We start from the raw sequence: 26,438 nt of genomic DNA on the forward strand, positions 1-26,438 counted from the left end.
TGTGGGGGGCCTGGTGAACGTCCTTCTCCTCGAGCTGGGGCCAATAAAGGACTGCATCCAAGAGGTGAGAATGAACCAGAAAGAAACAGACCCTTGCAGGCACTGCCACTCAGCCTCAGATCATCTCAAGTTGCTGAACTTGAACTGAATTGAACCCAGATTGCTAGTACCTCCCCCACCCCCACCACACCAGGTATCCAGCAGAAGTACCTTTAAATTCTCCCTAGAGGAAGACAGCGTCATACTGGATATCAGATTATTTCCAGATAGCAAGGAGTCTTGCAAGTGTGAGGTCCCATGCGTAATCACAAATAATCAGTCACACAGGAGATAAGATGACATGCACACAACCCAACACAAACAGAAAAGAAACAGATGCACAGGGGAATTGGCATTCTTGGATCCAGACTTCTAAATAGCTCTGATGTTATATCCAGGATGGATGGGTTTGACGGCATATTAGATGTAACTGGAGAGAGATTTAGCAATCTGAAAGATGGGTCAGGAAAAAAATTCAGGATGAGGCCTGAAGAGACAGAAGAGTAGGAGAATACAGGAGAGAGGATGTATTAGTTTTCTACTGCTGCGTAACAAATTACCACAAACTTGGTGTTTTAAAAAAACAAAACAAAACACCCATTTATAATTCCATAGTTCTGTAGGTCAAAAATCTGCACAGCCTTGCCTGGGTTCTTGCTCAGCATCTCACAAAGCTGAGATCAAGATGTTGGCTGGGCTGCATTCTTATATGGAGGCTCTGGGAAAGAATGTGCTTCCAAGCAGTCGCAAGACCCAGTTCCTTGCAGCTGGAGGTCTGAGGTCCCCGTCCCTTGCTCTCTGTCAGCCAAGGGCCACTGAGCTCCGTGAGGCTTCCCACATTCCTTCTCACATGTCCCCCTCCATCTTAAAGGCAGCAGTGGCATGTCTAATCCTTCGCAGGATAAAAATCTCTCGGACTTTCTCCCCTTCCCACCAGCTGGAACAAACTCAGCTTCTGAAGGGCTTTTGTGATTAGATTAGCCCCCCAGCTCCTGTTTGTTAATGAGTATGCTTCACCCTCATGTAGGACACGGGGTCAGTATACATAAAAGTCAAATGCCTAGGGCGCCTGGGTGGCTCAGTCGTTAAGCGTCTGCCTTCGGCTCAGGTCATGATTCCAGGGTCCTGGGATCGAGTCCCACATCGGGCTCCCTGCTCTGCGGGAGGCCTGCTTCTCCCTCTCCCACTCCCCCTGCTTGTGTTCCTGCTCTCGCTATGTCTCTCTCTGTCAAAAAAATAAATAAAATCTTTAAAAAAAAAAAAAAGTCAAATGCCTAGAAATTGGTAGAACAAACCACTTTGAGAGTGCTTTGGCATTATCTGCTAAAATATGTGCAGTCCCACTCTTAGCTATCTACTCATCAGAAATGCATGCAGAGGGGACTCCAAGCCCTGTGTGAGAACATTTATGACTATGTTTTTTTGTAATCACTTGCAAACTGAAAACAGCCAAAGTGTCTATCAACATTATGTCATATAGTCATGCAAAGGAATATTATAGCAATGACACAGAATGAATTATAACTACACACAATGACAGATGAGTCTCACAAATGTGATGTTGAGCAAAAGAAGTCAGACACAGCTGATTTCAAAAACCAGGCAAAAATAAGCTGTGCGGGCTGTGGGGAGGGAGCTTGAAAATTCATGTTTTGCTGGTAAAAGCAAGGAAGTGATTATCATAAGAGAAATAGTTATCGTCTTTGGGGGACTGGAGGGATAGTGATTAGTAGGAGATGTTGGGGGGCCTGGGGGGATGCTGACGAAACATGGCTCTTTGTGATTAATCATTGAGCTGAGGAACAGGAAGGGAAGTCAAGGAATGAATATCAGACAGGTGTTGCCTTCTCACCAATACTCAATGTTGGAAATCCATGGAGTTCTGAGAGAAAATTTAATTTGAAGTCAGAAGACAAACTATCAATCGAGGCTGAGGGCAGAATGAGATCATTTATCTTCCATGCACTTTTTCTGAGGAAATTCCTTGAGGATGTACTCCACCAAGAAAGAGAATTCAAGAACATGTACAACCAGAAGCATGGAGGCCAGTGAAGAGAAATCCCAGGGTGGTAGCTGTGCAGCAGGCCTTGAAAGGAACTCCAAGAAAAAATACCATCAAAAAGAATGGAATAGACTCCAGACAATAATGTGAGCAAGAATGTAGGAAGTGCTGGGGAGAGGCTGCAGAAAGGGGTATTTTTCTTCTCTTCAGAAGAAAAATGCTTATTAGAAACTTACGGTGGAAAAGCTAGAAAAGTCATGGTCTAAGCGTCAAACAGCTTTAAAAGGACATGATGTTTGAGCAATTGATGGAATGTAAGAAAAGAAAATCCATCTGACTTCGATGCTGGAAACAATCTCATTCTCTTGTGAGCAGCTACAAGGGTCATTGATCCTTAGAAAATGAAATGTCATCCCGGCTCCGCAATTAGGAACACTGACCTCTGTGCACATACGCACTCTCTGTGTCTTGGTTTTCAACGTTTAGACACGTCCGAAAGAAGAAACATGGAAGACTTAGCTGTAGGGACCACATAGATGTGTCCTCTAGGTTGCCCATTTGAGACAGAGTTTGGAGGAAGGGAAAATGAGTAGAGCGCTGGAGGCCAAAGAGATGGAATGTCACGGTCTTGTCTTACACGCTGGGAGTCCGGAGGTTCCCTGGAAAGTTGATGGAACAAGAAGTTTAGGCACATTGTTTAAAGTTACTAAGGTAACCAAGGGAAAAGTTTAAAATAACACGAGAGCAAAAAACTGGGAGGAGTTGGGGGTTTCAATAAAGTGACTAAATCTTCAGTTTTGGGGAGTAGATAGACAATTTCTGAAGTCGAGACATGAGGAAATAGTGATAGAAGTATATTCTTTGGAGTTGAGAAGGGACCACAAGAATTAAAACCAGAAATAATTGAAGGTGGTTGCTCCAAGGGTTGGAACTAGGAGTGGAAGTGTGTCCTGCTCAGAGGCTCAGAATTAAGTCCATTTAGCTCATTTTGGACAAAAACTTTTGAGATCAAAAAAGGTGTGTCTGTTTTCAAATTCTTAAGACTGAGAAATAAATGTAGGTACAAATACACGTGTGTATATTATTTGTTGCACAAATAGATTTATCTTTAACATTTTATAATGCATGTGACTGGTACATTTGCATATGGGTATGTGGATTTACATATGTGTATACATGTACACGTAATGTGACCTGAATTAAAGAGAAATAATTACAAAGTGACATGGGGTTTCTAGCCTTCAATCTAAAACAGATTGAATTAGGTGAGGCTTGTTGGCAAAAAAAAAAAAAAAGAAAGAAAGAAAATTAATAGACGTGAATGAGTGGAAACTCTTACAAACAGAATAGAATAAATACATAGAAACAATATTTTAGATGGTGCTTGGGTTCTCAGGTGGTCTTTAGCAGCTTTTAACCTCTGGTGAGGAACCAAAGGGCAATATTAGTACCATTAGTACTGGTTTGTAAGAAATGCACAATCAGGCGACTCAGTTTGTCCTATTTTCTGGAGGAAAAAAGGAACAATGAATTTCAGTTGGGAACTTGAGATGGCAGAAACGCAGCCCCTGCAAGATTTTTCTTCTTACTATAGTAGTACAAGGAGTTATTTCTAGTCGAATTTTATATATAGCCATTGCTTACATTAGGGGTTTTGTATCTTGGGGATTTACCATGAGCTGAGATCTTAGGCTTCTGTTTTCTTTTTTAGATTCTTTTGTCTGGGAAAAACACAATCAGAGCTTGTATTTGTTGTATCCATTTCTCATGAGCTCAACCATTTCCTCCGTGGTGATATGCCAGATTATACTTATATTGTATTCTGTGATTTGTATTAAATTACTTGGTTCTGAACATAATAATCTCAACTCACGTAAGGAGAAGTCAGTGTGCATCCTAACTGCAGCTGCCGTGTTTGTGCCCCTGCGGTCAGTCCCTCCCACACTCTTAGCCAATTCAGCCTGGCTCTTCATGTGTAGCAGTACCTCGTGGAAACAAGCAGAAAGACATTTCATTATTTGTTACTCGTGTAAAAAGGGAATGCATTGAACGGACATTGTGCATTGCAGTCTTTTCCAGAATCATCCTAATGGGCCCCTTATTGTATTTCCTGATTATAGTGCTGCTTTTGATACAGTTCTTGGGATAAATGTTGCAGTCAAGAAACTAAGCCGTCCTTTTCAGAATCAAACTCATGCAAAGAGAGCTTACCGTGAACTCGTCCTCTTAAAATGTGTCAATCATAAAAATGTAAGTTATGTCTATGTTTCCTCTGTATAACGTGGTCCACGGTATGGTCATCTTGTGGGTCTTTGGAAATAATTAAGTTCAGACCTCGGGTAAACTAGCTGTAACAGGAACTATTTAAGTGGTTCTATTTTCTTGACAAAATTCTTAATCAGCATTGGGGAAATTGAAGTCAGCAAGAAGCATCATGGTCCAGTCTAGGTCCGACAGCAATATCCATTAACCCTGTAATCATTTGATTTTCACCATGTCTGTTTCAAAAAATGGCAACAGTATTGACCTAAGAAAATGAGAAACAACTAGATACTTTTTTAGAAAAACATTGTTCTATAAAGTAGCTTTTTACCTTGTACACACGGACATTTCATTTCTAAGTAAATGTGATATTCAAGATGGCTGTGCTTGGCATCTCACAGAAATCAAAGCACTGTAAATTTCAAGGAGAAATTGTATTTCTCCAGAAAATTTCTGGAGGCCCATTGTATGTCCGCTACTGGTCTCAGCATTATCGTGAGCACGATTTTGATAACCTTGCCATGTTATAAAAAATCATAAAATGTTATGTCTGAAAGGAGCTTTGGAGAGCACCCCTTGTGACCCCTTTTTTGTTGTGGGGGAGGAGTATTTAAGACTACACTCAACTCCACGTGGCTCCCTTTGTTTTAGCATTTATGCTGGCTCTTTCTGGTGAAGGGACATTACATACAAAACTAAGATAGGTTTATTCTTTTGAGTCCATGGTTTGAGTTTGTTTTTAATTTCTCCAACGCGTGCTTTATTTTACTTATACATTTAAATTTTTTTTCAGGTTACACAGAAGTATGGTTATTATTTTTTTTTTTAATTCAAACAATACAAACAAGAAGGCAAAAATCATTGACTCCCTCAGATCATTATCATTAACATTTTGGGAGCATTCTTATGTACATACATATATGAACACGATCTGCTATGTTATCATGCATCCTGCCTTCTCCCTCACGGAATGTTTCTGGACCTCAAATACATTTCATAGTACACATGCACAATAATTTATTTAACAGTCACGTGTTACTGGATATTTAGATTGCTTCCAGTTTTTGCTATTATAACCAGTGCTGCAACGAACATCCTTGTACATGCATCTTTGCCCACCTGTCCAGGTGAACTTCTTAGCCAAAGCATATACTACACACTCTGGCTTTAATATGTGCTGACAAATTGACCTCAAGAAAGACTGCCAATTTTACACTTTCATTAAGACTATCTGAGGGAAAAAAAAAAGTATCTAAGAATGTGTTTTATTTCAGAATCCCCCAATACTCTGTACATATTGTTGATTTTTCTTGTTGTTGTACTTTGCCAATCTGAGAGATGACAAATGATATCTTATTCTTACTTGTGAGGTTCACTTCTTTCCATACTTTATTAGCCATTTATGTTTAAAGAATTTGTTTCCCATGGCCTTTGACCATTTTTCAATTGGGCTGTTGGTCTCTTTTATGCATTTATAGAGGATCTTTGTATATTAAAGCTATCAACCCTCACTTCTTTTCCATTTGACCTCATTTAGGTTGCTTTTGCCATACTAGGTTTTTGTGTGTGTGTGTGGTTTTTTGGGGGTTGTTTTATTTTGTTTGTTTGGTTGGTTGGTTTGGTTTGGTTTGGTTTTTTGGTTTTTTGGTCTTGGTTTGGGTTTAACATGACACATGTTCTAGGTTTCCTGTCATGCTTAGAAAAGGCTTTTCTATGCCAGGATTACATAAATGTTTATCCACATTTTAATGTTTTGTGGTTTCATGGTTTACATTTAAATCTTTGTTCCACTTGGAGTTGATGTGAAGATTAAGTATGGATCCGGTTTTATTTTACAGTTGGTTAGCCAGCCACCCCCGTCCAATATTCTCACTCATCTTTTCCTTGGTCATTTGAAATGATTGAGGATGTGTGCTTGATGCTCAAGCGGTGGGACTCATTGTTTAACTGTTGGGGTGCCAGGACCAAGGCCTTGCGGTAGAGCCCTTTCTAGAACCCTTTTTAAGTAAATACGTAACACTGAGGGGTTCATCTTCATCATACTAGAAATACAAGTTTCGCCTTCATATTTCAAAACTATAGAAATTTGTAGATCGTATCTCAGTTTTCATAGTTAACATATTGCTTTAGTGTTTTTCTACCCGTAATGTTCTACCTTTTTATGTTCAAAGCCTGAAAGACATTATGTGTTAAAATTCTGTCATAATAAGTCACTAGAGACACATAAAATGTGATTTGATTAAAAGTACATCTTATTTCCAAGGTGAGAATCTTAATCATTTAACTTTTCTCAAATACCATGTAATAGGATGTTTTGGTAAAACTAATAACAATAATAAATACTGAACTCTGCTATGATTTTTCAGTTTTAATGCATTTTAATGTTCAACTTAATTTTTATAATTAAGTAGAGTTACCTGACATGCTGAGGAATAATAAATCTTCTCTTTTCAGATAATTAGTTTGTTAAATGTGTTTACACCACAAAAGACTCTAGAAGAATTTCAAGATGTGTAAGTATCACTTTAACTCAGTAATGCAGTATGTATCAAAGACTAAAAATTTAGAAAGGAAAAATTGCTTTTTTTACTTAGGAAATGTAGGTAGCAATATATTTAGCCACTTTTTTCTGTGGAGGAGAAATATTAAGGAAGATAGATAATAATATTCAACTATTTGTGCCTAGATATTATCATCTCCATAACTGATAAATGATGACTGAAAATAATTCTTCGGAGCAGACGGTGATCATTAATGCTGTTGATTGGCTCTGCTGAAATATAAAATGTTGTTCTCCAGTCCCCCTGAAAGCCAGGATGATAGTGTTTGTAATTATTATTTTTTTTTTTTAAGGAGATTTTTTTTTTTTTTAAAGATTTTATTTATTTATTTGACAGAGAGAGAGATAGCTAGAGCAGGAACACAAGGCAGGGGGAGTGGGAGAGGGAGAGGCAGGCCTCCCGCTGAGCAGGGAGCCCGATGCGGGACTCGATCCCAGGACCCCAGGATCATGACCTGAGCCGAAGGCAGACGCTTAACGACTGAGCCACCCAGGCGCCCTGTAATTATTATTTGAAATCATTACGACACTGTATGTTGTGCGATTCCAAAATCTGAAATAGAATTATCTTCCGGACAATAAAATATTAACTTACCATATTGAAGTATAATGCCCAACTCATCCTAAATTGACTGGTGCATTCGTTCAACAAATATCTGATTGCCACTCGTGTGCTAGGCACTCTCTGGGACTTGGCATACTTCAGTGACCCAAACAGGCAAAGATCCCTTTCATGATTAAGAATTGCAGGTGGTCACACTCGCTCTTAGAGCTTTGTGAAAGCCAGAGAAGAGAAGATACGCAGTTAACATAAGTAAGGAAGTGCCATCATCATAAGGATGTCGCAAGTGTTCTGGAAGAAGTGAGCTGGGTTAGGGAATCAGAAGTGCCAGGGGTTAGGGGTCAGGCCTGGTGCATCCTAAGCAGGGTGGGTGGAGAAAGACCTCACTGGACCGGGGACAAAGAAAGCCTTGAAGGAGGCTTGGGGTTGGTCCTACAGTTATTTGAGGGAAGGTGGGATAGAGATAGAAGGAATGGGCACACAAAGGAGTGGAAGTGGGGCCATGCCCGCTGTGCTCTGAGAGCCGTAAGTGGCCAGTGTGGCTGGAGAAGGGGAGCAGAGGAGAGGAGAGGGTGGGCTCAGAGAAGTGATGAGGCCAGGCCCTCCTAGGCCTTGAGGCCTTTTACTCCAGGGCAAGGCAGTAAGACTCAGCAGAGGAGTGAGCTTCCCTGACTTACATTTTCAAAGAATAACTTTAGTGTCTGTGTTGGGAACCCACCATCAGGGGTGGGGACACAGAAGCCCCGTGAGGAGGCTGTTGCAGCAATGTAGGGGAGGGGTGATGGTGGTTGCATTTAGACCAGAGGGTACTAGTTAAAGGGAGAGACTAGAGGGCGAAACTGTCCTGAAGGGGGAGCCACTGTAGAGGACTGCAGTGTGAGGAAGGACAAGCTGAGGGCGATGCCTGGTGCTGGCCTGAGTCCCTTGCAGGTGCTCCCAGCTGAGAAGAGGAGGGCAACAGGCAGAGCAGACTGGAGGGGGAGATGGAACTGGGGGCTCAGTTTTGGACGTGGGCCTCGAGATGACTCTTGGATACCCAGGTAGGCCTGGGACGTGGACAGTTAGATACATGAGCCTGGCGTTCAGGAGAGAGGTCTGGGTGAGAGGTATGAATTTGAGAGTTGACGGTCTGTGGATGGTGTTTAAAGTATTGAGACCAGAGACCAGAGGAGATCACCAAGACTGTGATAGTCAGAGAAGAGAAAGAGGCCAAGGACCGAGCATTGAGTTGGGGAGAGGAGCAGGGCACGACCAGCCAGGACCGTAGGACAGGCCATTGGATTTAGCGACACGCAAGTAAGTCGTCGGGGGCTTTGGCGAGGACAGTGCGGAGTGGTGGGGCACAAGCCCCATGGAAGAGGGCTTCAAAGAAAATGGGAGAAGAATTGGAGATGCCAAGTATAGACGCCTCTTCGGGGAGTTTTGCTTGCAAAGAGAGCAAGAATATGGGGCATAGCTGGTGGGGGCAGAAGGTCAAACATTTTCTTAACATGAGAGAAGTAACAGCATGGTTTCTATATTGGTAAGTATGACCCAATAGCAAGAAAGAAAGAAAAAGAGAGAGGGAAGGAGGGAGATTTCGGAGAATTTGAATATTTGAGATTCTACTTACTATGATATAAAAATTGTTTTAACTTGAAATACATCATGTTGATAGGTTTTTTTTTTTTGAAAACTTCTAAGTTCCATTATATGTTTGCTTTTTTTTACAAGATACCTTATAAATATTTAGAGAAAACAAGTTATCTTTTTTTTTATTTTAGCCAGTGCAGTAACTAAGTAGTAAGTTATACTGTTTCATATAAATATAAGAGTTTAGTAACCATAAAGGAATTTTGGGTGATTTTTATGTGTACATGGCTGATCTTTTTTTCCCCCAGGTATTTGGTTATGGAATTAATGGATGCTAACTTATGTCAGGTTATTCACATGGAGTTGGACCATGAAAGGATGTCCTACCTTCTTTACCAGATGCTCTGTGGTATTAAACATCTGCATTCAGCTGGTATCATTCATAGAGTAAGTAGAGACGCCACGTCAGTTTTATTTTTAAAATCACAGTCATTTTCTTATCATGATTCTCCAGGTACAGAAGAACTTAATATTTTTTTAAAAGTTGCCAGTATCAAGAATCCAAGGAAATGATGGGATCGTGTTGAGTTCCCAAATGCCATTGAGATTAGAAGACATTTGTGGAGCGCCTCGTTTGCCCGAGCCCACTCGAGCCACTCTGGATGCAGGCTTGAGCTGCTCGGTTTGATGCTGCAGAAGGAAACTTATTTTTTTTTTAACCTTTCATTTTGAAGTAACTTAAAATTTAAAAGTTACAAGAATAGAGCAGAGAACTCCCAAATGTTATTTACCCAGAATCATCTATTTGTTAATTGCTAATATATTTGCCGTATTTGAAATCGCATTTTTAATGAGGCAGGAATTTAGGTTTGGGGTGGGGAAAAGTTAGAGGCTACGTAGTAAATGATACCGTTGCTTGCGAAATCATACATAAACTATGGCCCAAATATCTATTTCTTAGAATCGTGAAGTTGGCCACTCCAGCATCCCGGCCCCCCTGGTGGGAACTTTTGGAATGGTCCTGGGTGGGCGTCTTGAGCCACTAAACTGGGATTTGAATGACCGAGTTGCCTGTACTCCGTCAGGAAGCAACATTTAGAAACCAGTGAGATACAGTGTAATTCTCCAAGCTGGTTTTACGAGTTTTTGTTTATTTTTTGACTTGTATCACTGTGCGAGCAGAACGTCACGATAGAATTTTCTTTGACAACTAAAATGTTGAGTGAGACTACAGGCAGAGATAATAGAATTGTGTTGGAAACATTCTTAGCATTCCCTAAATTATTACCATACTGATTTTGTCGACAGACTGTCTTTAGATATTATAGTCCAACATCAAGAAGTTGTCATTTCTCTGAACCACAGTCTGTGTGGGCAGAAAGATAGTGAGACCAGAACAATGATGCCTATTCATAGAGAAAAGAATAGAGAGATTTTCGATGCTGCAGTAGATCTGTTAGGTGCCAGGAAATGTTGGGCACAACCACACAGCGCGCCAATCCAGAGAGGAGCCAGCTGCCCTTGCCCCTGGCCATGAGCCTCAGGTCTGGGACCCCAAAGCCCGCAGGCCTGGGCGGCATACCTGGGGCCGTGCACACCAGTAAGCACCCAGCTCCTGATCCTGTGCGGTTACTTAAAATACGGCCTTTGCTGCCACCAGGTGTCCGTTAAAATAATATAAATTCTGTTGACAAATTTGCTTTTAAAATAATGCTGTTCATTTTTTTCTTTAGTTTTTATGTAAATTCCAGTTAGTTCGCATACAGTGTAATATTAGTTTCAGGCGTACAATCGTGATGCAACACTTCCATACACCACCCAGTGCTCATCACAGGTGCCCTCCTTCCTCCCCATCACCTGTTTCCCACATCCCCCCCACCCACCTCCTCTCTGGTGACCAGCAGTTTATTCTCTTATAGTTAAGAGTCTGTTTTTTGGTTTGTCTCGCCCTCTTTTTTTTTCCATTTGCTCATTTGTTTCTTAAATTCCACAAATGAGTGAAATCATATGGTATTTGTCTTTCTCTGAGTGACTTCTTTCACTTAGCATAATAATACCCATTTTTTTAAATTAAAAATAAACATTTCCCAACATATCATTCTGTTTCTCTTTCGAAAATTTTCACAGGCCATTATATAAATTAAGACACTCTTCCTAGCTCTTAAATACGTTTTGTGTTACATTCACGCTTTAGAATAAGTTTCCAGCCTTATTATTATTAGGCCTGATTATGTTAAGCCTTATCAGTTTTGTAAAGGAAAGTGGTTTGTCTTACTTATTTCTCCCTTCTTGGGCCCAGAGACTTGTGGGGAAGCAATATCCTGCCGTTGCTGGGGACCTTTTCAGGGATACAGCACACGTGCCCATGTTAGGGAATATTCGGTCCCAAGCTTGGTCCCACTCCTGCTGACCAGAATGTCAAAGAGAGTCCAAAGGGGTGTCTGCTTTGCCCAGCACACCGGAACAAATGATCCACGGACCCCTTCTCCATCCTGTCCACCACCCCACCAGGCCTTGCCACTCCCCCTTCTTGTCTTCTACCCGTACACACATTCGTGGGCCTGCCAGGCTTTGTGCTTACTCGTGAAAGTACCACATGCTGGTTGTGGGAAAGGGAGATAGAGCGAATAGCGAGAGGCCTCCGTTGGCGCACCCCACCCACCCGGCCAGGGCCCAAGAGGTGATGAGCCGTAAGAGCCCGTTAGTGGGTGGACGGTTGTCCGTGAGCCTTTCCAGTCCTTTCTCCCATATACAACGCCATGCACAAAAAACACACTTTCAGTTTTGCTTATTAAGATGCTTTCATACTGAACATAAAATTTAATTATTTGAAAAATAAAACACCAATAGTCTCACCACTTTTTCCCTTATATGATTCAAAAACTTAAAAGAAGAGAAAGTCCTCCAGCTCTCTGCTGTTGCCTGGGGGTGGCCGGTGATAGCAGCTGGGTATGTCCTCCCAAACTTCACAGTGACTGCGCTACAACCAACATATCTGTGTGTACCTATGTCCTTTTCAATTTATACTTTTCAAATAGGGGGTCCCCTTGTTTGTAATTGTTCTGCGACTCACTGAGCAAGTTGGTGGATTTGTTCCTTATTTTAATCAAGGATCAAATAGCTCTACAAATATTTATTTAAACCACAGAGTCCCCACGTCCTCCTTCTAATTTCTCCCTCCCCAGAAGCAAACTCGGTTCTTTTAGCTGTTATTTTGGTGTTTATCCCCATCCCTTGAAGTAATATTAGATTTTTATCCATTGGCCTTTTTTTTTTTTCAGTTTGGGGCATAAGGTACCAATTTAGCTCCCTTTCCCCAACCCAGACCCTCCCTCCACCACGTTTCCTGTTCCCTGACCTCCAGGGATTTGCAGTGTCATCAGGTTTGGACCAGTGTGGATGGCGTGTTGTCTATCATCATGACACCTAAACGCTCTCCCCTGCACAGCCTTTTGTTTACACTATGATAGAATTTCTTTTCCCTTCAATGTTTTGTCCCTGGAGTTAATGCCACTTGTCATTTATTTGTTTGCATTGTGCTCTTCATTGTTTTGTTTTTCAAGGAGCAAGGAGATTTCTCTGCTCTCCTTGCTGAGTTAATGCAAAGCTTTCCGCCAGGCGTCTAGGTTTCCTCTCAGCGTGTGCAGGGGATGCACTGTTTCCTCGTCGGTGGGATCCCGCTCTTGGAGCCTCAGCGCTGCTCCCCAGCGGGACTGGCCGCCCCGTACCTGATGCAGATGGGTTATCCTGGGCCCGGCCCTGGCATTTCCCTGGGGCTCTCCTTAACCTGCTTCCAGACCTCTTTCTGTCTTTCTCAGTTTACTCCCTTGTTTTGGTGGGACGCATCCTCCAGCAGCTTCCCCAGAAGTGGTGCATGGGAGGCAAACTTTTTTGCGGCCTTGGACGCCTGAAACTCTTCGTTCTGCCCTGCCTGTCACGTGATTCATAGTTTGGTTGGATATAGAATTCTTAGTTATAAATGAGTTGCCCTCTGAGTTGTAAAGGCAGTACCCTGTTTTAGTGTGGTGTAGTTTGACTTTTGAGCTTTCTAATACCATTCTTATTCCTGATCCTTTGCAAGTGCCCTGTTGTGTTTTATCTCCAGAATCTTGTAAAAACGGTTCTTTATTTCTTGCATTCTGAAATGTTATGAAGATATGCCTTGATATGGAAATTTTTTCATTAATTGTGGTGGGCACTTGAGGCCCCTTCAGTCTGAAAGGCCATGGCATAGAGTTCTGGGAAATTTGTAATATTTCTTCCAGAATGCCCAGAATGCCTGGTGTCAGAGGCTGTATGTGGTGGGGTCGGGATGCAGTCCTCTGCTACAGAGCCCTGTCTTCAGGCTGGGCCTCTCACCCATGCCCTCCCTGTGCCTCGTACCAGCATATCTGTTGCTAATGTGCCTGAGGCCCGAGTCTGGAATCTCGATTTTAGTTTTTCTTTTTTTTTTTTTTTTTTTAAAGGTTTTTATTTATTTGACAGAGAGATAGAGAGCACAAGTAGGCAGAGTGGCAGTCAGAGGGAGAGAGAGAAGCAGGCCTCCCGCCGAGCAGGGAACCCGACGCGGGGCTCGATCCCAGGACCCCGGGACCATGACCCGAGCCGAAGGCAGCTGCCCAACCAACTGAGCCACCCAGGCGCCCCTCGATTTTAGTTTTTCTAGACTATATGGGCCTGTAGGAGTGAAGAAGGAGCCCAGCCAGGCCTTTCTTCTGGGGTGGAGCTGGGGAGGTCTGCCTTTACCTTTACGTGGACCTTCCCAGACCTCCCTCAGTGTCCCACCCCTGCTTCACCCTGAGCCTTTCCTGGGCGTCGTGTTTCCCCTTATCTTGCTCGGGCCACTCACCGAGGTTGGAATGTACTGCACTCAGCCAAGTCATTTCCTGCCTCTCTGCCGCTCTTTGTCCCCAGAGAGCGCGTGGGGCTTTTCATGGGCAGGATCGGCGTGCCAGGATGGGATTGGATGTGCGAGACCCGTAGTGGGAGGCGGCCTGTGAGGAAGGACCAAGGAGGGGTCTGCAGGGGGTGGAGAGGCAGGGGGAAGGCAGCAGGGGTCTGAGCCCTTGGAGGCGCTGAGGGCAGAGCCGCAGGCTGCGGTACATCTCTCAGAGAGCCTGGCCCACCGCACAATCCATGAGCCGCCCACCAGCGGGTGTCTCACAGGGATGGGCTCCTGCCCCACACCGCCACTGACCAAGAGCCACACGGGTCGGGAGGAGCTCCCCGGTGCTCCCCAAGGGGAGACTGAGAAGAGGGAGGCCACACGCCGTAGCTCCTGTCCCTGCAGTTGCTCCCGGGGCCACAACAGACGCTCACTCGCCCCTCTCCGCTGTTCGTGCCCTCGGCCGTCACCTTGGCAGGTCTCCATGCCATGTGACCCAGACCTTCATATCTGAGGAGTCAGACTCCGGCGGCTCGGGCGGGAACGGGGTCCACAGACCCAGCCACCTGGCAGTCATCTCCCCAGTCTCGTGAGCGTGTGACTGGGACAGGTACCCTTGGCAGTTGGAGTGACCCCTGTGCTGGTTCCTTGGCCTGCGATGGTGAAGGCCCCGAGGAAACATGAAACTGTCCCCTCAAGATAAGCCAGAAACACGATTGATCCCCGGGGGGGTGGCGAGGATAGAGGACTTAGTACCACCATCGAAACTCAAGGAGTGCGAGGACGGTGCTCCGTGTCGTAGCTCAGTTTGAGTCCCCAGTCCAGCGCTGGAGGAAACTAGGTGGTCCTGGGGAATGTGGACGACTGAGGCCGAAGCGGCTCGTAGTCCTGGTTGCAGCTGCTGTCCTGGCCGCGGTAGAAGTGCTAGAGTGGACTGGTAAGGCCTCCGTGCGGCGTGAAGCCGCTGACGGGGCGAATGCATTCTTCCGTTCTGGTTGGGGAGAGGGTCAGAAACCGTTCATGCACAGGTGGGACGGACAGCGGTGGGATGGGGTTCCACAGTGTGTCATCGTCACCCAGCTGGAATGATGGTGCTTGGGTCGTCGAGTTTCAGGGTCCACTCAGAGCTTGGGTCCCATAGTCCTCCAGACGACTGCTTAGCATCCTGTCGCAGGGTCCAGTCACCCAGGTGAGTGGCTGTGGGTACCTGTAGGGCAGAAGTGGGGAAATCAAAGCAGCGGATGCTTGTCACCATGTGCAGGGTCCTCCTTGCTAGGATGCCGCTTTAGTCAGTGGGCCCCGATCTGAGAACTGACTGGGGCCCTGGGCCCCTTGCTCCTCTGCTCTGGCCCTGCTTTGGCTACAGATGTTTCACACACTCTTGTCCGTGACAGGGACGCTGCGCTCTCGTAGCCATCCCCTCACTCTGTGGGTCAAGCCCCAAGTTCGCGTGTCCTTTGTATTTTAACGTCTATTTCTTGTTTTCCTTGTTGGGGGTGTTCTTCAAGCATTGAAGGGGCAGAACTGTCTTTCCTCGGCCACCTGGAAGCCCTAAGTCTAGTCTGTTTCAGAAAGCTGCCGGTGGCCGTGTGTGGAGGCTGAGGACAGAGCGCCGGTGGCCGTGTGTGGAGGCTGAGGACAGAGCGCCGGGGAAGTGGGGAGCCCGCAGGAGCCCCGGGACCTTTTTCAGCCTCTCCTGTGGGCAGGCGCCCCGAGGCCAGCGCCTCTCCCTGGCCTGCGGGGGCCGCTGTCCACAGCGCAGACAGCCGGCTTTGCATTTTGTTATCACAGTTTTCCAGCAGATGGCAGTAGAGGGGGTTCTTCCAACCAAATCCAACCAAATCCAACTAAATCCAACCAAATCTGCACAGGAAGAGAATTTTCGGGCAGGTGGAAGGGGCTGGAGATAGGCATGTGTTCTTTTTTTAAATTTTTTTTTTTTAAAGATTTTATTTATTTGCGAGAGAGAGAATGAGAGACAGAGAGCATGAGAGGGAGGAGAGTCAGAGGGAGAAGCAGACTCCCTGCTGAGCAGGGAGCCTGACGTGGGACTCGATCCCGGTACTCCAGGATCATGACGCGAGCCGAAGGCAGCCGCCCAACCGACTGAGCCACCCAGGCGCCCGATAGGCATGTGTTCTACCTCACTCTGCGGTTCACTGAGCCGGCCGGGGGCGAGCTGCTGTACTAACCCTTATCCCTGTGGCTTTAGATCAAGGCCAGGGTGGATTTCAGGGGCTGCTGGCTGGCAAAGTAGAGACATTTCAAATTTTTAAGAAATCGGCTTTCTCAAAAGAAAGCACCTATTGACATCCCAGCCAACAGCGTCAGGAAGGCTCTGTGTTGGCCAGCCCTGGATGTTGTCATTCTTTTCCTCATTGCCACACGGGGGACCAAAAATAGTTCCTTGTCATTTGGACATTTAAAAAAAAAACTTTTCTTCACAAAGTTGAGCATTATTTCACCTGTTAGCAATCTGTATTCTAACATGCCTATTCTTGCCATAGTCTTGGTTTTAAAAAAAGCTAGAAACAAATTGGTTCTTTGCCTTAGCTGCATGACTGCCTCCTCACAGGGCAGGGTCGCTGGTGTGCGTGAGGGGCTTATTGAGGGGTGGGGTGCTCCCCCGGGTTCCCCCACATCAGGACACATGTCTGAGAGGGTGGTGGCCAGCGAGGCCAGGGCATCTGCTTGGAAATCGGTTGGAATTTTCATTGCGTTTTTCACACTTTACATATTTCTGCCGAATCCAGGAAGGTGAGAACATTCAGCAGTAATGAAACATAACTTTAGCTGATGTAAGTTTTAACTGGAGGCACACCTGCATGCGCCCATCTGCGTGCGCCCTTGGAAAGTGTTAGTCAGGTGCTGGGCCTGACACCTCACACCGAGTCCTCCCAGGTCCGCCCGTGCTCGGCGTGACTTGTGAAGACAACAGACGGGGTAGCTGAGAAGGCAGTTTCCAGGGCGCGTGTGCAGGCTGCCATCCCAGGTGGAAGTCAGGTCCCTGTGGCCTGAGGAAGGGTCTGGGGACGAGAGGGTTGTCAGGGAGGAAACCGTGGAACTTGTGTTCACATGTCCAGGGTGCGGGGTCGAGGGGCGGGTGACAAGTGTGTTCACGCTGTATCAGGCTGGGCTCTGAGAGCTGGGAGCACAGCCAGGGTCTCTGGTCACGGAAGTGGTGCTGGCAGGGGGGAGTGGGGGTGCCTCCCGGGTGGTGTGTGCGGTGGGTGGGCTTGGTGACCGTGGAATTCCTTTTCTGAGAGAAGAAGGCGCCCTTCGAAGATTGCCGAGTCGGAGAATTCTAGCCCCGTGCTGAGCGGTATGGCGGCCATGAGCCACATAGGGCCGTTGAGCACTCAGAATGTGGCTATGATTGTAAATACACAGTGGATTTCAAAGACGTTACCAAAAAGAGAACGTGAACTATCTCATTAATAAGTTCTCTATGTTGCTTCACATTGTAAAATGATAGTGTTATGGATATAATGGGTTTAATGAGATTATTAAAATTCACCTAATCTGTTCGTATTTATCCTTCCTAAGATGGCTACTCGAAAATGTAAATGACGTGTGTGGCCTGCATTATATTTCTGTGGGACAGCTGGGGACTGAAGGATGAGCCGGTGTGGAGGAGGGATAGGTGGGTTCTGTGGGAGCTCCGAGGAGATTTTAAACAAAGGGAGGCCGTGAAGTTCCCCACGTGGGGATGAGGGCGACCATCCGACTGCCTGAGGCTGATTTGTATTCGTTTCAATTTGAGAGTCGGGTTTTCCAAAATCCCAGCGTTCAGTTCTAACCTCCCTCGGTGTCCCAGGACTCAGGTACTTCTGCAGCCCCCAGCCTCACAAATCCCTACCAGTGCAAAGTTGTCCATTTAGCATGCTCTGGGTTGTTGCGCTCATTTAAACCATTTCTGCCCTAGGACTTGAAGCCTAGCAACATCGTAGTAAAATCAGACTGCACGCTTAAGATCCTTGACTTCGGCCTGGCCCGGACAGCATGCACCAACTTCATGATGACGCCGTACGTGGTGACGCGCTATTACCGGGCACCCGAAGTCATCCTGGGCATGGGCTACAAAGAGAACGGTGAGTGCAGGCGGCACTCCCGCGTGGCCGCAGCTCCCCACTAGCGTTGTCCCCTGAGCCACAGGAAACACCATGTGGGGACTGTGTCACACACAGGTCATCAGGGCCACAGACACGACATCATTAATCTCATATCTCCACTGGCAGAAGCCACCCACTTCTACAAATTCACTTTCAAAATGAATATGTTTGACCGTCTCTCCAAGTTTAACATACATGTTTGGAGAAGTGTGCAGACCCACCTCCCCAGGCCCCCTCCTCGGTCTCAGCCCCCAAAGGGAGCCATTATCCTGATTTCCGGTGCCAAAGCCTGGTTTTGCTTATTTTTGAACTTGGTAATAATTGAATAACACGTTCTCTTTTGTGAAAAACTGGGTTTTTAACATCAAAACTTAACTTACTCTAACAATATCAGAGCCCTTTTTTAACTTAGCCGCTGACAAATTTGTCGAAAAGAACTCAATCACAGTTACTTGCCAAGAGTCTGAAAGTTTGCACAGGTCATGTGGAATGTAACCAGTGCCCCCGCTCTGAGAGACGCCATTCTGTGGCTTCCTGCTGGCCCCATTGGCTCCTCCACCAGCACTAAGTATGGGCACTAAACAGCCCTCTGTCTGGCCATCGGGCCCCACGGAAGCCCAGACCAGCACACCTGCCCTGTAAGGTCCTGCCAGCATGGCAGTTTAGCAGAGGGTCGCTCAGCAAGTGTTGTGCCCATATTTTACGAAAGCTGGGTTTGTCTTTGTTGGGAGGGGGTTTGAGGAAGCTGCATGGGGGTCTCCGGCTGGTTTTAATCACCTGGTGTTTGGTAGTGGACATCTGGTCTGTCGGGTGCATCATGGCAGAAATGGTCCTCCATAAAGTCCTGTTCCCAGGAAGAGACTGTATCCTTCACAGGGAGAGCCCCAGCACCGGCCACGGGGGGTGGGGGGGAGCGGGGGGGGGCACGTGGCCTGCACACAGCTTTGTGGGGACAGGCACCTCTTCTCTCGGGGGTTTGTTTGTTTCTCAAGCTGTAAAGTCCTGGACTCTTGGGCACTAAATCCCAGATTGCTGGAAGCCGAAAGCCACAGCGGAGGCCAGCAACCATTCGCACCGTGGAAAGAGCTCACCCTTAGCTAGCAATTTATTTTTCCATATTTGTGTGTTTAGTACACTGTTAGGATTCCTTTTCCTCACCTTTGTTTTGTTCATGGCACTTCATAATTTTATCATTTCATTTTATTTTCAGTTGATATCTGGTCAGTGGGTTGCATCATGGGAGAGCTGGTGAAAGGTTGTGTGATTTTCCAAGGCACTGACCGTATCCTTCCCGGGACCTTCCCGGCCATGCTTTCCATAAATGCCAAAGACAGCAGGAGCTCGAAAGGAAAATGTTGTAATTCTAGACTGTGTGTCCCAAGGGGGTCTTTATTATGTTTGTTAAATAGTGTCACAAACCAAATGGTTCAGTTTTATGTTTTCTTTTTCTCTTGACTACCTGCAATGACTTTACTGAGGTTTAGAGTTACTAACGTTAAACCGATTATATTAGTTCTTAATTTTATCAAAAATAGCTTAGAAATTTATTTACTCTTTGTCAAATGTATTCTGATATTTAAATGAAAACACTAGTTCATTCAGTTAATTTAACAAGGAAGGTTTCTGTCTAAATTTAATAGGCTAGTATTGCTGTGTCATTTTGTTAGCTGTCGGTATGCACTAAAATATTTTCCCCCAAAGTAAGAACTGAAGCACACTACATAAGACCAAAGTAAAAGAGATGGAAAGGAAATGTTTGTGAGGAACAGTATATGTTAATTTTCTTGCCTGTTACTCTGCTGACATTTTGTAGAAATTTTTAAAAGATCCATCTAAAAGGTTCTTTTGTGACATACCTGGAGAAGTCTAAATAAATATAAAATGCAAAAGATTAACTTATACTGTGGTCAGCAAATCACATTAATGACATACAGCATAAAGCAGAAGACAATATAATAGTTAAAATAGCTTTCTTTCATCGTGGTCCTCATATTCTTCCATCTTTAATATTTTTCACTCTAACATATTCCCTTTTTCATTTGTGTTCTAACCACTTACGATTTTCATTAGTCTTTGATTTTGTTTTTTCCTATGAAAGCTTAAAGTGGTCTCTGTTGGCAGATTGATGGTTATTTTTAAAGGAGATCGAGCTGTGTAGTCAGTGTTTTGTATGTATTTTATTAAAGTTATTATAGTTTTTTATAATTTTATGAGGGTGATTTTCTTGTAATACCAATTCTTTACAACACAAACATGGAATGAAAAGATTTTGTTCCTATCATTTTATTTGCCTTCCTTGACATTTTTCACATCACAGATTTTATGTGAAGTTAAATACAGCATTTTATTTTGTTCTAATAAATTTTCTAGCAGTTTTCCATAGCCTTTCCTTTGATTCACTTGTTCCAAACTATAAATAAGGAGGTCTTTATTTTGCAAACAGACTCAGCTTAAAACGGAAAAGTTGATATAGTCTAAAGATAAATAATTTAGAAGGATCTACTTAACATTTCATTTGTCTCAATTCTTATTCATTTTGTGCCTTTCCTTTTTTGAATTAAGAAATGTTTTCTTCAGAAAGTACAAAAACTGTGGATACTTTCTGGTGCATTATGAAGTTAATTTAAAGTTCCTACCTTACATACTAACATCTTGCAATATCGTTAGCTAATAGTTTTATATATAAGGCCACCTGAGGGGCGCCTGGGTGGCTCAGTTGGTTAAGCGACTGCCTTCGGCTCAGGTCATGATCCTGGAGTCCCAAGATCGAGTCCCGCATCAGGCTCCCTGCTCGGCAGGGAGTCTGCTTCTCCCTCTGACCCTCCTGCCTCTCATGCTCTCTGTCTCTCATTCTCTCTCTCTCAAATAAATAAATAAAATCTTTAAAAAAAAAAAAAAAAAAAGGCCACCTGAGGTCATTCTCAAAATATATACACAGAGCTAACACCATTTTTCAAAGGCAATTTTTGCCCACTCTTTCAAACATTAGATTCAAAATTACTAGGATGGAAAAAGATTCTGGCAGCCAGACTGCAGTTCTCTGAAATGTGCTTCAGATCCATGACCTGGGGTAGAAGAGGACCTCCTGTGCCCACAGTAGCCCATCAGAGAGAGGGAGCTGCGGCCAGCCCGCCTCGGGCTCACAGGAGTCCGGGCCTCCCCGAGCCTCAGTCCCCCTTCGGTACAACTGAGAGGCCCGTGGGAGCCGAGGGACAGGAACGAGCGCGCACACCCGGAGGCCAGCCAGGCTTGTTGGGGGTGACTTTCCCTTCCCACCCCCCACCCCCCATTAGTCTACAGAAATGACCCTTTATCATGAACACACTAGACATTTACTGAGCACCCACCTGTTTCTAGGCTCCTATCTGACTTACGTTGGGAAAGCTCGTCCCAGCTGCTGAGCCGAAGGCAGACAGACTGTCACAGGAAAAAGCAGAAGCAGAGAGACTAGGGGCTGTTTCGGATGATCAGTGGGAAGTGAAGGTGGTGAGCAGGGCTTCCGATCCTGCTTCGGCAGCACGTAGGAACGCAGGAGTGAGGGAGGACAATATGCTAGTGACTCCAGTGGCCAGAACCCGTCTCCCGAGCCTGTTCAGCTCCCCCAGGTTCTTCCACAGTGATACGATTGCATTTTTCTAAGACAAACCTCCATTAGATGTAAAAAAAAAAAAAAAAAAAATTGAAAACTTTTCTAAACATTGCTGTTTACGTGATTCTTTTTTTTCTGGCCTACATTCTCTTATGTAATTGCCTACGGTCTCAGAATCACTTTCCAGCTCATGATGCCAGTTTTTACAAGCCCCCTGTAAACTAGGCAAAGCTGGTATTTTCTGCATCTTACCAAGAGGTAAGCTGAGAGCCAAGGGAGACTGAGTGCTCGGTGGCACCTACTGCAGGGCTAGGAGCACAGTGGAGTCTGAAACCCAGGTCATGGACTTGGAGAGGAAGTAAGATGCACTCCAGGGGACTGCGGTGATGGTCAGGGTCAGTGCTGAGTGAGAGAGAATGACCTCCCAAAGCTGTCAGTCCAAGCCCTGTTTCAGGCAGGCCCATGGTCCCGTGGAGAGGACGAGGCCTGGGCTCAGAGAGCCCCGAGCCCCGGCTCACGCACTGCACGCCGTCGGGCCTCTGCGTCCCCAGCTGTGAGCCCAGGACTCAGGTCTGTCTACTTCAGGGAGTTACGAATCTAAGTCTCTTTGGTGTGAAAATTGATTTCGGTTTGCCTAAGTAACATTTATCTAATTTCATCTTTAATCACCTCTGTCATGGGTAGTCTTCAGTTCCATATAACGGTCTCTTGGTCTAGAAGCCGAAGGCATACATCCCTCAGTGTATTGATCTAATAAACTGCGATCAGGGTTTAGAAAGGCGCAGAGGTTTTAAAACTAGTCTCAACTTTGGAAACCCACACCGTATTTACCTATCATTTCAAAACACCTGTGGGATGGCCTCGTTCATTACCTGTCAGTACGTAGAAAGAGGATTTCAGTGCTGCTTTGAATGACGCTACTCCACATAACGTGACTGTAAGGCCCTTCAGTGGTATTTTCCTCAAGAGACTCCTTAGATATTGATCAGTGGAATAAAGTCATTGAGCAGCTAGGAACGCCGTCTGCGGATTTTATGAAGAAACTTCAGCCGACTGTGAGGAATTATGTAGAAAACAGACCGAAGTACCCTGGCATCAAGTTTGAAGAGCTCTTCCCAGATTGGATATTCCCATCAGAATCCGAACGAGACAAAATTAAAAGTAAGATGCCCTTTGTTTCCCTCATCCCTGTTTCTGCAGTCTAGGCACCGCTCTCAGCCTCTTCAGGTTCACGTTCTGACTCCCCTGGACGTGGGGAGATAAAATAGGGGAAACCCTCAAATAGAGTGAGGTACAGGCCAGCCTGAAGGCTTAGCGACCTGAAAGTTCTGTCCTCGACAGAAGGGCCGCATTGAAGCCTTTGGTCAAAATGAAGAGGTTTGTGTCAGTCTCAAAGACTCCTATGTTAATTATAGCTAATTGGAATTCACACAGTTTTCAGGTACACGGAACACTTGAATTAAGATTCTAGCCCATAGTTCGATTACAAAAAGCTCCTCCTCCCCTTCTCTGGTGCCCGTCACTAGAACTGTGATTTAAGGAAAAGAATAGATTTCTCCCCACATCACGGTAAACTGTGCCTCCATCAGAAGAGCCCCATCTCTCCTTTGCCTACCCATGTGAACCTTAATTGCCGGAACACTGAGCTTGTTGGGTTTTTTCCTAACAAGTAATCTCTAGATTTTTTTTAAGTTTATATTGCCAACACTACATGCAGGTAGGCATGTAGCAGAGGCATCTGTGAAGTGTTCGTGAGATTACTGTATGGCTGAAGAGGTCCGTTCTAATTTTGTTTGGATGGGACATCAAGAGAAGAGCCTGCCCGTGCTCTGTGCCTGCATTTCGGGCAGTGGTGGCCCTTAGCTCAGTTCCTGTGCCCTCCCTGGTGGCGGCTCTCCCTGGGCACCGTGTCAGCCTCCCTTTGGCCTGCATCCACCTGCTACCCTTCCCCAGGCCCTGTCCCTCCACCTCCCCTCCCAGAGCCAGAGGCAAGACACCGAGGTCGAAAACCTGATTGGTAGTGAAAGTGGCTTATTCTTAAAGAAAAAAGCCTCGATTGATCTGGAGCCTGTCAAATATTTCTCAGAGTTAAAACATCTGTGTTCTATCTGCACTGTCACATTATCTGTGTGATGTTCTATGTCTCAGCATTAATTTATTCATCTAATATTTGTTTCCACCCTAGCAAGTCAAGCCAGAGATTTGTTATCGAAAATGTTAGTGATAGATCCCGACAAGCGAATCTCTGTCGACGAAGCTTTACGTCACCCTTACATTACCGTTTGGTATGACCCTGCTGAAGCCGAGGCGGTAAGCATCTGTTTTGGAAGGACTTGTGCCTAAGGGCAGGGCGTACATTTCCTTAGATCTTCCGTCCATCCTGGGGCTGTCGCTCAGTGTACCTCGGGACTGTGCCCTGTGTTTTGCTTATAACACCCTATTTAGGCCACCCCATCAGAGAGGCTAAGAAACTTGCTGAAAATCCCAAGTTTATCTGTCCTTTCCCAGAGGCACCTGGGGCGTTCCCAAGGGGGTTCCACTTCTGAGTGCGGCGCTCAGGTGCATTTTCCCTTAGCAACACTGGCATGGATGATCTCTGGCTATAAGACATAACCTCGTGGGGGCAGGTTCATTTTCGGACTGGCCTGTGGATTTAACCACCACAGTGAACACTGTTTCATATGAAAGGAGTCCCATTTATCAACATGTGATTTTGAAGCAGATTTTTGGAACGGTCCAGTGTGAGTTGGGGATTGGGTATGGGGGCTTCAACATGAAGAACTGCAAACCTGAGCCAGCACGGTCCTTGTCCAGGGCGGGTCTCTAGGAAGGGGCTTGTGATTACTACTTTACAGTTCCATCTGGGCAGATGCCCTGAGACTGTATGGAGATTATGTAATTATTAAGAGGACCATAACGGCTCCTTTTTTTTTTTTTTGGTTAATTTCTCCCTAATTATTTGGATTCGGAAAGTGATGTAATGTCACACTTATGAAAAACCTTTAAGAAGCCATGTATTGAATGAAAGCCACATGATAGAGAGATTAGAATCTCCCCAGTGATTTTACCATCTTCATGCCCCGTTACATTTTTAACTGTTGACTTCACATGTAATTTAATTTTTCAGCCACCACCTCAGATTTACGACGCCCAATTGGAAGAAAGAGAGCATGCAATTGAAGAGTGGAAAGGTAAAGACAGCTGCTTTTGCCCCTCGCTCGCTCACGGCACGTCGCCTGTCAGCGGGAGCCTTTCTAGGGGAAAGGGCTAGAGGCCCTGCAGCCCCTCTTAGCCCCTGTCTTCCCACTCCCTAGATAACAGAATTAGAGAGGAGCAGGTATGAACCGCATACTGTTTGCTTCTGAAGATTTTAAGATTCACCAAACAGCCTACAGCAAACAGCCCGTAACCAGAAGGTCGAAGAACAATTCTCCATTAAAAAGCAGAATCAGTAGGAATTGAGAGCCTCAGTGAGTGCAGGTCAAAGGTGGCAACGTGCTCTGCCCAAGCAGATTACATCTGCTCTCCCCGGGGCCCCGAAGAGCCGGGACCTGTGTGAACATGCGCTCGGCAGGACGATGCACGCAGCCACGCTCCGCGGCCAAGGAGATGCTCGCAGCGTTCTCATCTTGGTTCACGAACGCCGAAATTGTAGGAACCCCTAATGCTTCCTTAGTAGGTCGTTAGCTTTACTTACACGTCAGAACCAAGGAAACTAAGGTTGAAGCCAAGAAATGACTGAGGAATTTGGATTAATTTCTGGCCAGTCTGGAGGGGCTTCTTACCCACAGATGGATACCGGCTCCATTTGGAGAATCCCGAGTAATGACAGAAACACGTGCAAACAGTGCAGAAGTGTCTAGTACTTTAAAATGCTCCACGAGAGCCACTTTGCTGGTCCCCTGCCCCTTGTACAACCCCCTTGTGGGTTTAGAACTGCCTGGGGTTTCGGCCGCCCTCACAGTTGGGTTAAGAAGAGTAATGGATCAAAAACATGGATGTTTTGGTCTAGGTAGATGGTATTATTGAATTAACCATATATCACAGTTAAAAATAAGGCATCACAGTGCCCTTGGAGTGGTCCCGATTGATTAGGAAGCAGGGTTCAGAGATGCAGAGAAACTGATGAAGCCTCTTACCTTGCGTTTCTTTTTGAAGAGCTGATATACAAAGAAGTGCTGGACTGGGAAGAGAGAAGCAAGAACGGTGTGGTCAAAGATCAGCCTTCAGGTTAGTGATTGCTTTAATAGCTTCGTTACAATTTCCTTTTCCCCGTCCAACTTTCCTAAATGGCAGAAGTGCCTGAAGTACCACCTCGACGGGCACTGGGTCCGAAAGCTCGTGCTGTGAGATGGGCTCCCTGTCTGGGGCGTCATGCTGGCGGCAGCCAGCAGGTTCCTGGTGCGCCGGGCACTAAACTAACTGCGTCCGAGCCGTCCTTGTCCCGTGCCTGCCTCTGCTCCCGCCAGCCCCGCGTGCAGATGACGGAGCCGAGTTTAAAATGTTGCCAAGGTGCGTGACCCTCTCTGGACTGGCCCCACCCGGTTACAGAGGAAAATCCGTGCAAATCTAAGTACAATGGAATTTGGTTTCCTTTTGAGAAAGCTGTTCATACAATTCTCCCACATTTGTACTTGGTCTGCCTGGTGGTCGGTTCCCCGGGTGACTGTTGGAGACATAACATGTGTCGTGTTCACTCAGATCCGTAGGATCCCACCTGCTTCCTGCGTGAAATCCTTCCAAGGTATATTTATTGGCTCACCTCGTATCCCCCCAGAAGCCCATGCACATGCACACGGAGGTGCAGACGGCACTGCATACTTTCTCTTGAATTTTATATTCAGCGTGACGTATG

At 45.6% G+C, this 26,438-nt stretch overlaps 1 protein-coding gene and 1 long non-coding RNA gene across 7 annotated transcripts in view; one reads left to right on the forward strand and one right to left on the reverse strand.

Annotated features, from left to right (window-relative positions):
• The window catches only part of MAPK9 (mitogen-activated protein kinase 9), a 53,543-nt gene that overhangs the window by 23,019 nt on the left and 4,086 nt on the right, over positions 1 to 26,438 (forward strand). For 5 of the 6 annotated variants that reach the window (XM_081827283.1, XM_081827280.1, XM_081827278.1 and 2 more), the window contains 9 exons: positions 4,162 to 4,291; positions 6,758 to 6,816; positions 9,306 to 9,444; positions 17,808 to 17,973; positions 19,205 to 19,276; positions 22,562 to 22,744; positions 23,769 to 23,893; positions 24,711 to 24,774; positions 25,742 to 25,813. In XM_081827283.1, coding sequence (XP_081683409.1) covers positions 9,316 to 9,444; positions 17,808 to 17,973; positions 19,205 to 19,276; positions 22,562 to 22,744; positions 23,769 to 23,893; positions 24,711 to 24,774; positions 25,742 to 25,813 — 811 coding nt within the window. In that variant the 5' untranslated portion in view covers positions 4,162 to 4,291; positions 6,758 to 6,816; positions 9,306 to 9,315. Of the gene's footprint in view, positions 1 to 4,161; positions 4,292 to 6,757; positions 6,817 to 9,305; positions 9,445 to 17,807; positions 17,974 to 18,785; positions 18,858 to 19,204; positions 19,277 to 22,561; positions 22,745 to 23,768; positions 23,894 to 24,710; positions 24,775 to 25,741; positions 25,814 to 26,438 lie in introns of all 6 variants that reach the window. The other variant, XM_081827279.1, reaches the window with a different exon arrangement.
• On the reverse strand, positions 20,617 to 21,012 carry LOC145722773 (uncharacterized). The gene is made up of 2 exons (XR_014147301.1): positions 20,904 to 21,012; positions 20,617 to 20,686 (listed from the first exon to the last, which is right to left on the reverse strand). It is a non-coding gene; the product is annotated as an uncharacterized LOC145722773 (long non-coding RNA).

This window comes from Leptonychotes weddellii, chromosome 7, assembly GCF_054177405.1.
Source record: "Leptonychotes weddellii isolate Sample4059 chromosome 7, ASM5417740v2, whole genome shotgun sequence".
Lineage (NCBI taxonomy): Eukaryota > Metazoa > Chordata > Mammalia > Carnivora > Phocidae > Leptonychotes > Leptonychotes weddellii.